This window comes from Gobio gobio, assembly GCF_949357685.1.
Source record: "Gobio gobio genome assembly, chromosome: 23".
In the NCBI taxonomy this organism is placed as follows: Eukaryota; Metazoa; Chordata; class Actinopteri; order Cypriniformes; family Gobionidae; genus Gobio; species Gobio gobio.
In genome coordinates this window covers 26,454,128-26,469,473 of record NC_137119.1, presented here as the reverse complement: position 1 = coordinate 26,469,473, position 15,346 = coordinate 26,454,128, and the positions used below count along the sequence as shown (strand labels likewise).

Sequence of the window (15,346 nt, the reverse complement as noted above, 5' to 3'; positions counted from 1 at the left end):
TTTGAGTTAATACAATGAAGGAGATTGGTTTCATCAACAGAAACTCAAAATTTTGTTATCTGAACAACATAAATTAAAGGACTAGTTCACTTTAAAATGAAAATTACTCCATGATTTACTCGCCCTCAAGACATCCTAGGTGTATATGACTTTCTTCTTTCTGATGAACATAATTTGAGTTATATTAATAAATATTCAGATGTTTCCAAGCTTTATAATGGCAGTGAATGAGACCCACGAGTTTGAAGCTCAAAATGCATCCATCTGTCATAAACGTACTCCACACGGCTCCATGGGGTTAATAAAGGCCTTCTGAAGCGAAGCGATGGGTTTTTGTAAGAAAAAGATCCATATTTAAAACTTTATAAAGTAAAAAATATCTACCGAAACGCCTTCCGTATTCAACTTACGAAGAAAGTGTAATGCCTCTCACATTTCAAAACGTTTACGCTAGTCATATGTCGTGCCAGTTACGCCTTTTCTGTAAGTTGAATACGCACGGTGGTCTGGAGGAAGCTAGATTTTACGTTATAACGTGTTAAATTCAAACGCATTGCTTCGCTTCAGAAGGCCTTTATTAACACCCCTGAGCTGTGTGGAGTACGTTTATGATGGATAGATGCACTTTTTTGAGCTTCAAACTCATGGGCTCCGTTCACTGCCATTGTAAAGCCTGGAAACATCAGAATATTATTAATGTAACTCAGATTATGTTCATCAGAAAGAAGTGAAGTGAAGTGACGTGGGGCCAAGTATGGTGACCCATACTTGGAATTTGTGCTCTGCATTTAACCCATCCAAGTGCACACACACAGTAGTGAACACACACACCCAGAGCAGAAAGAAAGTCATATACACTTAGAATGGCTTGAGGGTGAGTAAATCATGGAGTAATTTTCATTTTAAAGTGAACTAAGTTAATCCTTTAAAGGGTTCACCCAAAAATGAAAATAATGTAATTTATTACTCACCCTCATGCCGTTCCACACCCATAAAATGTTAATCTTCGGAACACAAATTAAGATATTTTTGTTGAAATCTGATGGCTCAGTGATGCCTGCATAGCCAGCCATGAAATGTCCTCTCTCAAGATCCATTAATGTACTAAAACCATTTAAATCAGTTAAATATAAAGTGGTTCAATATTAATATTATAAAGCGAGGAGAATATTTTTGGTGCGCCAAAAAAAAAACTAAATAATGACTTGATGGCAGATTTAAAAACACTGCTTCATGAGGCTTCGAAACGTTAGTGTATCGAATCAGCGGTTCGGAGCACCAAAGTCCCGTGATTTACCAAAAATATTCTCATCGCTTTATAATATTAATATTGAACCACTGTACTCACATGAACTAATTTAAATATGTTTTTAGTTAATGGATCTTGAGAGAGGAAATGTCATTGCTGGCTATGGAGGCCTCACTGAGCCATCAGATTTCAACAAAAATATCTTAATTTGTGTTCCGAAGAAGCCTTACGGGTGTGGAACGGCATGAGGGTGAGTAATAAATTACATTATTTTCATTTTTGGGTGAAGTAACCCTTTAAGTAGATTTAACAAAAGAAAAAATTTGATAAATCATGAAAATATTTTTTGCAGTATACTTTTTATTCTATGCGTATAACGTTAGGGAAACGTGGTGCTGAGTACAGGCCAAAAAGACATCCTAGTGGATAAAGGATTTAGAAGAAAAAAATATATACAATATATATTATAATTTAATGATAAAATGTGCATTTTACTTAAGACAATATGTAGGCTATCATTTTATGGTAAAATATCTTTGTGTGTGTGTGTGTATATATATATATATATATATATATATATATATATATATATATATATATATATATATATATATATATATATATATATAATACACTCACCTAAAGGATTATTAGGAACACCATACTAATACTGTGTTTGACCCCCTTTCGCCTTCAGAACTGCCTTAATTCTACGTGGCATTGATTCAACAAGGTGCTGAAAGCATTCTTGAGAAATGTTGGCCCATATTGATAGGATAGCATCTTGCAGTAGATGGAGATTTGTGGGATGCACATCCAGGGGACGAAGCTCTCGTTCCACCACATCCCAAAGATGCTCTATTGGGTTGAGATCTGGTGACTGCGGGGGCCATTTTAGTTCAGTGAACTCATTGTCATGTTCAAGAAACCAATTTGAAATGATTCGAGCTTTGTGACATGGTGCATTATCCTGCTGGAAGTAGCCATCAGAGGATGGGTACATGGAGGTCATAAAGGGATGGACATGGTCAGAAACAATGCTCAGGTAGGCCGTGGCATTTAAACGATGCCCAACTGGCACTAAGGGGCCTAAAGTGTGCCAAGAAAACATCCCCCACACCATTACACCACCACCACCAGCCTGCACAGTGGTAACAAGGCATGATGGATCCATGTTCTCATTCTGTTTATGCCAAATTCTGACTCTACCATCTGAATGTCTCAACAGAAATCGAGACTCATCAGACCAGGCAACATTTTTCCAGTCTTCAACTGTCCAATTTTGGTGAGCTCGTGCAAATTGTAGCCTCTTTTTCCTATTTGTAGTGGAGATGAGTGATACCCGGTGGGGTCTTCTGCTGTTGTAGCCCATCCGCCTCAAGGTTGTGTTGTGGCTTCACAAATGCTTTGCTGCATACCTCGGTTGTAACGAGTGGTTATTTCAGTCAAAGTTGCTCTTCTATCAGCTTGAATAAGTCGGCCCATTCTCCTCTGACCTCTAGCATCAACAAGGCATTTTCGGCCACAGGACTGCCGCATACTGGATGTTTTTCCCTTTTCACACCATTCTTTGTAAACCCTAGAAATGGTTGTGCGTGAAAATCCCAGTAACTGAGCAGATTGTGAAAAACTCAGACCGGCCCGTCTGGCACCAACAACCATGCCACGCTCAAAATTGCTTAAATCACCTTTCTTTCCCATTCTGACATTCAGTTTGGAGTTCAGGAGATTGTCTTGACCAGGACCACACCCCTAAATGCATTGAAGCAACTGCCGTGTGATTGGTTGATTAGATAATTGCATTAATGAGAAATTGAACAGGTGTTCCTAATAATCCTTTAGGTGAGTGTATATATATATATATATATATATATATATATATATATATATATATATATATATATATATATATATATATATATATATATATATATATATATATATATATATATATATATATATATATATATATATATATATATATATATATATATATATATATATATATATATATATATATATATATATATATATATATGTGTGTGTGTGTGTGTGTGTGTGTGTAAAATAATAATCAGACACCTGATATAATGTTTTACTATAGTGGGTGCTGGACACTATAGTTCATTTATGTTAAGTGAGGACAGCAAAATAAAGTAAACTGACATATTATACCCAACAATTCTTCATACAGTGGACTACCAGTAAAATTGATAAACAATTTGGGACCAAAATTATTCAGACACTTTGATCTGACCATGTTTTGCTGAAGTGTTTTTTTCTTTTCTTAAATTGCTAATGCAACCTTTTACACCACAGATTGAACAAAATGAAGCATTGCTTGGTCATTTGTTGACCTAAATTGGTATTATCTAATTGTGTACTTGAATTTAACAGCCGATTGGTTGATTGTAATCCATTACATACCTTTCTATCAAAGTTATCTGCCATTATTAAGATGAATTTGTTCTGACACAGTTTAACACTTGATTTCTTGTCATATTTTATTACCATTTTCTAAATTATAGCGTATAAACTGTGATAATGTGAGAAAATGTTGAAGGTGTCTGAATACATTTTGGTTTGACTGTAGGCTATCCGTTCACGAAAATGCCTATCACGGCACAGAATCGCGTCCTTTAGGTTTCCCAGCAGCAGATAGGTGACGGGACCTTCTGGTCTGAGAAGGAAAGCTCACCCCTCCCAGTGCCTCGCACAGCCGCAGTCGGTGGTGATGCTCGTGCAGACGGCGAAGAGCCGCTATTGCTGCTGGCTGTGACGATTCTCCGGTCCGGCATCACAGCATCCGATTCCTCCATCCGTCCGCGCGGCGCTGCACCTGCAAACAGCGCTGCCATTAAATACAATGGAAAGACAAGAAGGACGCAAAAACATCTAAACAGGCGCCTCTCCTCTAAAAGACAAGGTAGGGAAGCCTCCAGATGGGGAGTGAATGGAGACCGGGTGTATTTGAAATCGTTCTGATGGTATTGCTTTGCATTTTACAGCACATAAATGATTTTTACAGAGCAAGAGCTGAAGCGTTATTATAAAGCTAAAAGGGCTCAGGGGAAGCAATGGTTGCCTCCAGCTGCTGGAAGTGTAGATGTTCTTTAGGAGTCCATATGTGATAGATAAAAGGATGCTGGTGCAGGGGGGCTTTTATAAGCAGTGGAACCCGCCTTTATTTAATATCAGCACTCAATAGGACCCTCCCTTCATTTTTTGATTTCCCACCATTGTATTGTATGATTCAAAAGTATCCCAATAATAGCCGGTTCCTTTAGCCACTTAACCACTAAGGTAAAATCTTTCATCTTAATTTGATTCTTTGTTCTAAACAAAAGAACACCATGAGTCTTAAGACACTAACAGAGAAGTAATGCATAATTAAACTGAACAATGGCATTTAGGATAATTATTATGGCTAATTTTCTGTTATAATGGATGATTATAATCTCTGATGTTTTTGGAATGCCTATACACTGTAAAAATGTTGTGTTAATGGGAAAATAATGTACAAATGCTACAGTAAGCACTTGCTAATAGTAAAAAAGAAAGAAAGAAAAAGGCCTATTTATATATAAAACACAATGTTGCTGTAAAATACTGAACAATTCAACGTAAAAAAAAAAGAAGTATGAATCACGTTATAATTTAATCATAAAATGTACATTATACTTAAGACAATATGTAGGCTATCATTTTATGGTAAAATATATTTGTCTATATTTTTAAAAAGCAGGTTGAATTCACAGGAAAAGAGGTATTCCTAGAAATCAACCAGACCTTTTATATTTTATTTAAAAATGAGTTTTATTTTGTTTATATATATACACACTGTATGTATGTATGTGTATATATATATATATATATATATATATATATATATATATATATATATATATATATATATATATATATATATATATATATATATATATATATATATATATATATATATATATATATATATATATATATATATACAGGGAGTGCAGAATTATTAGGCACGTTGATTTTCTGATCATATTTTTTTTCCAGGCACATTTGACCAATTCCAAACCTCAGTAATCCTAATAACTACTATTGATTTAGTATTTAATAGTGTATAAGTGATATATAATTATTCATGAAGGCTGGAAATGAAAATCACCTTATATTCAGGTGTGCAGAATTATTAGGCATGTTTTCTTTTACAGATAAATTGAGCCAAAAAAGAGATTTAACTCAGACTGAAAAGTCAAAAAGTATTAGACATTGCAGTTAAGGCATGACCATTGGACAGTGAAATGCTCGTTGGGTCAGCAGGATCTGACAAAAACAGGTGGTGAAGAAAAGACACCTGTTAACTGCAAAAGAATTAAGAATTAAGGTGAAGAATTAAGGGTGAAACCATCAGGAACCCTTTAGTCTCCAGCGCCACCATTTTCCAGAGCTGCAACCTACCTGGAGTCTCCAGAAGTGCAAGGTGTCAGGATCTCAGAGACTTCAGTTAGGTAAAGAATCCTAAAAAATGACCCCCACTAAATAAGAATCACAAGCTGAAGTGTTGTAAAATACATGAAGAAGGTTTTTTTATAGGCTTTATGGACAGATAGGTTGAGAGTGACTCTTGAAGAACCAGCACCACATCCTCTAGTACCACTGTTTGAAGAATTCATCTTCCAGAATCTGGCAGTACGTTTTGGGAGTTCATTTTTAGTCCATCTCTGCAAAACGGACTTCAGGATGGACTAAAATGAACTCCCAAAACGTACTGCCAGATTCTGGAAGATGAATTCTTCAAACAGTGGTACTAGAGGATGTGGTGCTGGTCCTTCAAGAGTCACTCTCAACCTATAAAGCCTATAAAAAAGCAATGTCTCTTTTTTGGCTCAATTTATCTGTAAAAGAAAACATGCCTAATAATTCTGCACACCTGAATATAAGGTGTTTTTCATTTCCAGCCTTCATGAACAATTATATATCACTTATACATTATTAAATACTAAATCAATAGTAGTTATTAGGATTACTGTGGTTTGGAATTGGTCAAATGTGCCTGGATATATATATATATATTTAAATAACTTTATGATGTTTTAAAATTACATAATGTAATAACATGTCATGAGAAATTGCAAAATATAGTTACCAAAATGTCAATCCATAATGCTTGTAACATTGGCACTGTATTTTCTTTCTTTTCTTTTCTTTTTACAGTAAAGTTCTGGCAACCACAGCTGCTAGTTCTTATGTAAATGTATTATTTAATATTCAAACGGATAATGAAAAGTCTGTCAGCATTTACTTACCCTCCTGTCATGTCATTCCAAACACGTATGACTTTCTTTCTTCTGTGGAACATCAAAGAAGATATTTTTAAAGAATGGTGGTAACCTTTCGGTTCCCCTCCATTTATATATACCCCAACCCCAAAAAATGCAATGGAAGTCAATGGGAACCAACGTGTTTTGTTAAAAGCATTCTTCAAAACATCTATGTTCCACATAAGGAAGTCACATGTTTGGAACGACATGATGGTAAGTAAATGCTGACAGTATCTGTACTCGTAAAAATGTGGTTTTCACAGCAATGCTATAAGAACCAGTTCCCTAAAGAAGCTTTCAGTGAACAGTTCTTAAAAGAACCATTTTTTTCTCAGTGTGAAGAACTAATAACAGAACCCTTTTCCACTACAAAGAATATTTTGTGCTGTGGTTGTGTTAAAGGTTCTTCATTGTACCATTGATGCCAACGGTGGACTATATAAATGTTTTGTCTTTTTTTTAGACAAAAGTTATACTTCTCATTCTGTTTTTCTGCGTTTGTGTGTGTCATTTTAGACGGGAGGCAGAATGAGCGAAGAGGTGTCAGTTTCTCCCAGCTGGCTAGCTCAAGAACCCACGTGGGGCAGCAGCGGCGCAGGGAGCTTAGAGAACATCACCGTCGGAACGTACCCACCTGCGGTTGTCCTGCCGGCGAGGCCGCCCGCTGAGCTGTTGGTAAACCCGTGGGACATCGTGCTGTGTTCGTCCGGCAGCCTCATAGCCTGCGAGAACGCCCTGGTGGTTTTGGTCATCTGGCAGAACCCGGCTCTGCGCGCACCCATGTTTCTGCTGATCGGCAGCCTAGCTCTTGCTGACCTATTGGCCGGTTTGGGGTTAGTCCTGCACTTTACCTTCGCTTACCTGCTGCGCTCTGATTCGGCGCAGCTTCTGACTGTGGGTCTGGTGGTGGCGTCCTTCTCCGCGTCTGTTTTCAGCCTGCTGGCTATCACCATTGACCGCTACCTGTCGCTGTACTACGCCCTCACCTATAACTCTGAGCGAACGGCTGCCTTCACATACACCATGCTTGTGCTTCTATGGGGAGTGTCGTTGTGTCTGGGTTTGCTGCCTGTTACCGGTGTGAACTGCCTGGGTGAGGAGGAGAACTGCAGTGTGGTGTGGCCTCTTACAAAAAACAACGTGGCCGTTCTTTCCGTGTCCTTCCTTCTGCTCTTTGGCCTCATGCTACAGCTCTACGTGCAGATCTGTAAAATTGTCATGCGACATGCACACCAAATCGCCCTCCAGCACCACTTTTTAGCCGCAAGCCCTCACTACGTCACAACGCGGAAAGGTGTATCCACCTTGGCTATCATTCTGGGCACATTCGCCGCTTGTTGGATGCCATTTACAGTCTACTCGCTCATAGCCGATTACACGTACCCACCACTCTACACATATGCCACCCTGGTGCCCGCCACCTACAACTCGGTCATCAACCCCGTAATTTACGCCTTCCGCAATCAAGAGATCCAGAAAGCGCTGTGGCTGGTGTGCTGTGGATGTATCCCTGCCAGCGTGGCCCAACGGGCACGGACCCCCAGCGACGTCTGATGTGCCTAGGGAATTGCACAGAAAGCACCAGAAAGGGCGTGCTCGTCACCCGTTTATGTCTTCCCCTAATTGTTATGTGACAACCACTGCCACACGATCTTTGCCTGATCCTGATCTGACCAGCTGCCACACCCTGTCCAGGGGAAAAAAAGGCCGGAAACAGAAGCTGTGTGGCAGGCAGATGTAAATATCTTGTACATAATATGCCGTTGCATTTTTTGTGCTCGTTTTGGCTTGGCCACAGTGGCAGCCCCCTGTTGCACGGGCTTTGAGGGAGGAGGAGGAGGAGGATGAGGGGCAGCACAAGGCGGTCCTCTTGACTGGATCCCGAAGCTCATTCATCTCGTCCTGCTGTTGCTGCATTCAAGAACGTGCACTGAAAGTTAAGTAACCGCGGTGTGCTAAAAATAGACGAGGCGCTCGGTGATCCGCGCCTCGAGTCCTCCGAAGAAACCGACCTAGAGAGAGAGAGAGAGAGAGAGAGAGAGAGAGAGAGAGAGAGAGAGAGAGAGAGAGAGAGAGAGAGAGAGAGAGAGAGAGAGAGAGAGAGAGAGAGAGAGAGAGAGAGAGAGAGAGAGAGAGAGAGAGAGAGAGAGAGAGAGAGAGAGAGAGAGAGAGAGAGAGAGAGAGAGATTTAAATCTCAACACAAGCGCGGCATGTAAAATGTCCTCCAAAGCAGAAAACCATGAAGAGCTAACTACAATCTCAGAATGAGAACTACTCTATAAATAACCGTACCCGTCGATGCCTTCATTTTAGTTTGGAACGGAAGTCGAACCGTCTCCGTATCCTCTTCCATAAACGCGGTATGAAAGCGACCGGGGACCCGGGAGAACGTGTATGTTCATCTAAACAGCCCCATGTGAATAGAGGCTCACTTCAAAGAACCGTTGCATTGCGTGTCTGCAAGAATAAGAGGTTTGTTTATATGCAGCGACATGGAGGATGGAACCGAATGTATTTTCTATTGATTTCCTTTTAATTTGAATTGTGCCCGCAACCCTCTGAATGGAGCACTGCTCCTTTTAATGTGCCCAACTGGTAATTACTACTGGATACGGGATAGCTTTCACACAATGGTAGCTCAAAGCATTTTGCTTAAAATTTACATGTATTGCATTTGTAAAGAAGGATGATCTGGCGACAGCATTAAGATAAATCAATTAGAGGGGTATGTTGTTTGAAACATTATGAGAGAATCCCACTGCCTCTGTCATCTTTCATACCCAAATATCGCGATTAATCGCATCCAAAATAAAAGTTTGTGTTTACATAATTGTGTGTGTGTGTGTGTGTGTGTGTGTTGTGTATAATTATTATATATAAATACACACACACATGCATGTATATATAATTTTTTTTGTATATTTATATGTAAAATATTTATACTTATATAGAATATAAGTATATAATAGTATATACATGCAAATATTTATTAAACATATACATGAATGAGTGTGTATTTATATAAACATAATTATACACAATACACACATATATTAGCCTATGTAAACACAAACTTTTATTTTGGGTGTGATTAATCGCGATTAATCTATTTGACAGCACTAATTATTCTTTATTGAGATCATTCTTTTGATTTTGGGGTTAAACATGACATGAAGTTTTCATGCGAGTCATCCATGATAAATTATATTCTGTTAAATGATGTGTCAGCCAAGCTACACTTCCACTTTAAAATGAGCCTTCAGCAGATTTACAGTCATGATTTTTTATTAAACTGGTGAATCTCCTCAAACAGTCCACATGACAAGATTATAATGAAGAGAACAGCTGGCCTCTCAGAGCTGGCAAATGTCAGATGAGGAATGTTATTATAAAAATCTATCGTACTTTCATCACAACTGAGGCTTGTGTCATGCTACTATTATGAGCTGAAGTTCACCCTTGCTTTTTACCTTATGCCCTCCAAATGCCAACCAGCCACTATCCATTTCAGTGTAGTGGCAGAATCCATCAGCGAGCAATAACTACGGACATAGTGTTTCATCAAATAATAGCAATATTCTGGCAGCAATAACAGCCGTGCCCAAGCAAAACCAACACCTCAGCTAGCCGAAAAAAACATCCGTCAATAACTCACCTCGAAAATACAAGTGGATTCTAAGAACGACTGTACTTATTTCAACATCACCCGAATTATATTAGTGAATTTGGGATTTTAGAAAAAACAGGAACTTGACAGATGTCCCAATCCCTGCAAACATGTCCATAATCTCACTGCCTCGTGTTCTCTCGTCCAGAAAGTGACTGTGCCCTGCCTGTGGTCATTTACGATATCTAACTATGAATGAAATCTCGCTGTACACTCAATGTGACCTACTCTGCCGTATGCATTTGCTTTTGCGAAACCTAGAGATGTTTATACGTGTGAGGAACGTGATGTGTAAGGCGTGACTGTCGGTGCATGTGTGCGTGTACGTGTATGTGTGAACGCATGCATATATGTTCGTCTCTCCAGGGACAATGATGTAGTTGGGGGTAATAATGTATATTCCCCATAGACCTGCATGGGCTAGAGTGGCTATCAGTCTTCCCATCGCGCCCTCTTTACATCGTGCCTGCGGGTCGGACACACCCTCGTGACCTTTTTTGCCTGAGTGACCTCTATATGATTCCATTGAAACAGCACATGAGCGATAGCAAGCAGGTATGCGAGTTTTAATAGGGCTTAGCATGGAGATGATGACCGGTCACATCTGACCACTGAGGAATACTTTATTTTGCTATATTCATCGAAAGTCTCTATTTTCCCCCCTCAGTCTGAATTCTTTCGGAATTCCTGAGATTTTATTTTGTAATCTGATGCGCTGTACGGCCTCTTCTGAATGTATCGACAAAGACGTTCTTATCATTGCTATGGCGTTCTACCATAGCATCCTGTAAATAAGGCATGTGACTTTAAGGAGGCATGATGGTGTCATAGAGCGCTGCAGTGATATGTGTGTTTGTAGGCCAACCCGGAAGTTAGCATCACCTTGGTTCCCTCGACAAAAACCCAACAGGATTTTACCATTGTCTTTTGGATTATTGAGCTCTGCGACCAACAAAAGTTTATGATTCTTACACGTTTTGTTCATGATGATAGTCTTTACTAACTAACAAAACTTTTATGACTTTTGAAGCCTAAATTCAATTGCCAGAGAACATTGCTAAACTTTATGTCGTAATTACCATAATTTCGAGATGACAACACGTGACGTTCCATACTGGAAATTATACATCTCTATGCGTAACCGTTCCTACATGACCCACCCCAAGCGGGATTCGAACCAGCGTCTCCGGCATGGGAGGCGGGTGCGCTAAAAAGGACGCCAAAGATCGCAGTCTATAGCATCTGTTTCTAGTGTGCGTTTTGAGATTAGGCGAGTGAGGTTTACCCGCACAGCTCTTAGGCCCTGTCCCAAATAGGCATGTGCCGGTATCAAATTTTCATGTTGCGATTAATTGCTGAAGCTTTTTTCACGGTATACGGTATTATCACGATATTTTAAAAAAAGTTGCAAAAAGAGTGTTGTCATACTATAACAGGTTTAAAAACTTTCTTATAACAAAAGAACCAAACATTTAAATACAATAAAGCAATACACAAAAATGTATAAAGTAAACAAATATTTGAAACAGATTAAAGTGCTAAAGAATTATAAAGAACAATAGGTAACACTTTACAATAATGTCTCGCCAGTTAATGCATTAACATTAACAAAGAGCGAATAGCTACATTTTTACAGAAGTTATTCTTCTTTGATAATGTTAGTTTAAAAAAGCAACTGTTAGTGTTAGCTCAGGTCCATTAAATAATACAGTTACAACTTTTGATTTTAATAATGTGTTATTAAATGCTGAAATGTACATTTAACTAAGATTAATACATGCTTTAGAAGTATTTTTCATTGTCAGTTTGTTAATGAATGAACTAATGTTAAATAATGGAGCCATATTGTAAAGTGTGTGATTGAACAACAGTCAGAACATATTCAAACAATATCTAAGGCATGTAATTTAAAACTTAAAAAAAAAAAAAAAGTTTGAAAATGACTTTAAGTCTTTAAGTATTAGGTTATGTGATGATGAGCACCGGATTGTGGTTACTGGGGAAACGGCTGTATTTCTGCTGTTCCATCAGCGCCCTCTGCTGTCTGAAAGTGAATGTGCACTTCAGTGTGTCTTCACGCCTTCCGCCATGTGCTCGGCTCATGAACGGTCTGTTTACATCAGTGCGCGTTCCTCTTTGACGCGTTGTTCATTTTAAACGGTTGATGGGTAAAGTATTCTTAAAATACATTATAAAAATCGGAATAATTCGTAATAAATAATTATTCACGGTATTTTGAAGTGCCCACGATAACAATATTGTGCATGTTCATTATTGCGGTATATCGTATTACCATTTACCGGCACATGTCTAGTCCCAAATGCCACATTTCAAATACACTTTCGGTCTTGTGGACTTAAAATGGCTGCCGTGTGCGCATGTCCGTTTAGTCCATGTGACCGTAGAGTGTCCAATTTTTCATTTTAGGTTTCAGAAGGGTGCTCATGAGTGCCCCCTTTGCGGTTGATATCTGCACTGAAGCGAGCTCCGCAGACTCATCGGAAGACCGCAAGTGTTTAGAGTGCCATTTGGAACAGGGCCTTACCCCCCTACCCCCCTAAATCTCACTCCCATCTGGGTCAGGGCACCAATGTAACCAGTCCTACTCAACCCACTCCCAGCGGGATTTAAACTGGCGTCTCTGGCATGGGAGACGGGAGTGCTAACAATGTCACGAAACATTGCAGTCTCTAGTGTGCCTCTTGAGATCAAGGGAGTGAGGTTTAGGTTCAGGCTCCTAGGCCCTGTCCCAAATGGGCACACACTTTATATGTACTTTTGGTCTTGTGGACTTAAAAGGGCTGCCATGTGCGCATCTGTTAAGTCCATGAGACTGTAGGGTGTTCCATTTGTCATTTTAGGTTTCACAAGGGTACTTGCGAGCACCCCCTTTGCAGTTGATATGCGTCCTCGATGCACACTTTTACAGAGCCCGCACTGAAGCGAGCTCCGCAGCAGACTTCTTCCCAACAATCAAAGCGGTGTTATGTCACGAAAATGCGGACTCATAGGAACGCAAATGTTTAGGGTGCCATTTGGGGCAGGGCCTTACTAGCTGGCCTCTATTACACTTACCCACCTAAATCTCACTCCCATCCGGGTCATGGCATCAATGTAACCGGTCCCACTCCACCCGCTTGGAGCGGGACTTAAACCACCGTCTCCGACATGAGAGGCGGGCGCGATAACAATGTCACGAAAGATTGCAGTCTCTAGTGTTGGTCTCTATTGCACCTCCTGAGATCAGAGGAGTGAGGTTTACCCGCACAACTCTTACTAGGTGGCCTCCATTACACTCAAGCCGCTAAACCTCACTCCCATCCGGGTTTTTCCAATGTAACCAGTTCTACTCAACCCGCTCCAAGCGGGATTTGAACCAACGTCTCCAGCATGGGAGGCGGGCGCACAAACAATGATGCTAAAGATTTCAGTCTATTGTGTCTGTCGCTAGTGTGCCTCCTGAGATCAGAGGAGTGAGGTTTACCCGCACAACTCTGACTAGGTGGCCTCCGTTACACTCAAGTCTCTAAACCTCACTCCCATCCGGGTTTTTCCAATGTAACCGGTCCTACTCAACCCGCTCCAAGCGGGATTCGAACCGACGTCTCCGGCATGGGAGGCGGGCGCACAAACAATGATGCTAAGATTTCAGTCTATTGAGTCTGTCGCTAGTGCGCCTCCTGAGATCAGGGGAGTGAGGTTTACCACACACCACTCTTACGAGCTGGCCTCCTTTACACTCACCCCCCTAAACCTCACTCCCACCCAGGTCATGGCACCATTGTAACCGGTCCTACTCAACCTGCTCCGAGTGGGATTCGAACCGGCGTCTCCAGCCTGGGAGGCGGGCACGCTGACAATGTAACGAAAGGTAGCAGTCTCTAGTGTCTGGTGCTAGTGTGCCTCCTGAGATCAAGGGAGTGAGCTTTACCCACACAGCTCTTACTAGCTGGCCTCAGTTACATATGGCAACATCAACACCTAAATTAATCTGCAAAAAACTTGTGGGACAAGTATGAGCTCATAGAAATTTCCCAGCCTACCAATTGGAATTACGAGCTTTACAAGGACGTGAACGTTTTTTACAAGTTGAAATCTCGTAATTATGATAATTATGCACCTTAAGCGCCTTTATTAAAAAAGCATTTTTCCGTTTAAGGTAGAATAGCTTGCAAGAGCATGATTATAAACATGGCGAGGCTGTGAAAGCGACTAAGTGAGTAGATGAGATTTCCCGTTCAGCATGATGACGTTTAAGGCCATTACATACTCCACAAGAACAGAGAAAAAAGTTCTCGCTCCCAGGGCTGCGAGAACAAAATTGTGTCATTTTGTTCTCGCAGCCCTGGTTTGGGAGTTCTCGCAGCTTTTCCTCGACACACCGTCTGAGCAGAACTTTTTTCTTGTGGGTGTCCGAGAACTATTGTGCCATTGGTCAGAAATTTAAACGCGAGCTGCAGTGGGCGGGGCCTCTGAGGACTCCCAAGAAGTTCGGCACCTGCTTTTCTCGTGAAGTATGGAATGTCCTGGCCAGAACAAACTTTGTTCTTGTTCTTGCTCCCTCGAGAAAACGAACACATTTCTTTGTTCTTGCTGAGTATGTACCAAGCTTTAAAGTCCCTGAAAAACTCTGTAGGCCTTTTTCAAAACAAGTAAAAGCTTTTTTTAAAAATCACTGTATTACTGACGTGAAAATATCTAGAGCTTGTGTTAATCCGAATCGCACACCTTATTCCAGGCATTTAACCAAAAACCCATTGATTTGTAAGCGGAGGCGCTAAGATGCTAACTTGTTTCCGGGCCTACAAAAATACATCATCCCTGCTGCACTCTAATCTGCAAAAGTTAACCGTGGGCCACATTCCAGTGTCTCCTGTTGCCTGGGCAGGCTTGTCTACAGCGGATTGAGAGGGTTAATGCCTGATGCACATGACCGGGAGATTATCGCGATGGCTTTTGGGGGTTAGTTCCCTGACTAAAACATCATATCTCCGTCTGTTTTTGAAAAGAGCTTTGTAAAATGATGTTATCATGCTTTGTGCCTGGTCTCTGATGGACTTTCCACACGCAGATGGACGTTTGCCTATTGAATCCATGATTTAAAAAGACTTGTATCC

The 15,346-nt window shown here is 40.3% G+C and overlaps 1 protein-coding gene across 1 annotated transcript; it reads left to right on the top strand.

Annotated features, from left to right (window-relative positions):
* Positions 1–7,089: 7,089 nt before the first annotated feature.
* gpr12 (G protein-coupled receptor 12) lies at positions 7,090–8,115 on the top strand (the record flags this gene model as incomplete). Its single annotated transcript, XM_079806954.1, has 1 exon — positions 7,090–8,115. The coding sequence occupies one exon, from the start codon at positions 7,090–7,092 to the stop codon at positions 8,113–8,115; it is 1,026 nt and encodes a 341-aa protein (XP_079663080.1).
* Between the last annotated feature and the right edge of the window lie 7,231 nt (positions 8,116–15,346).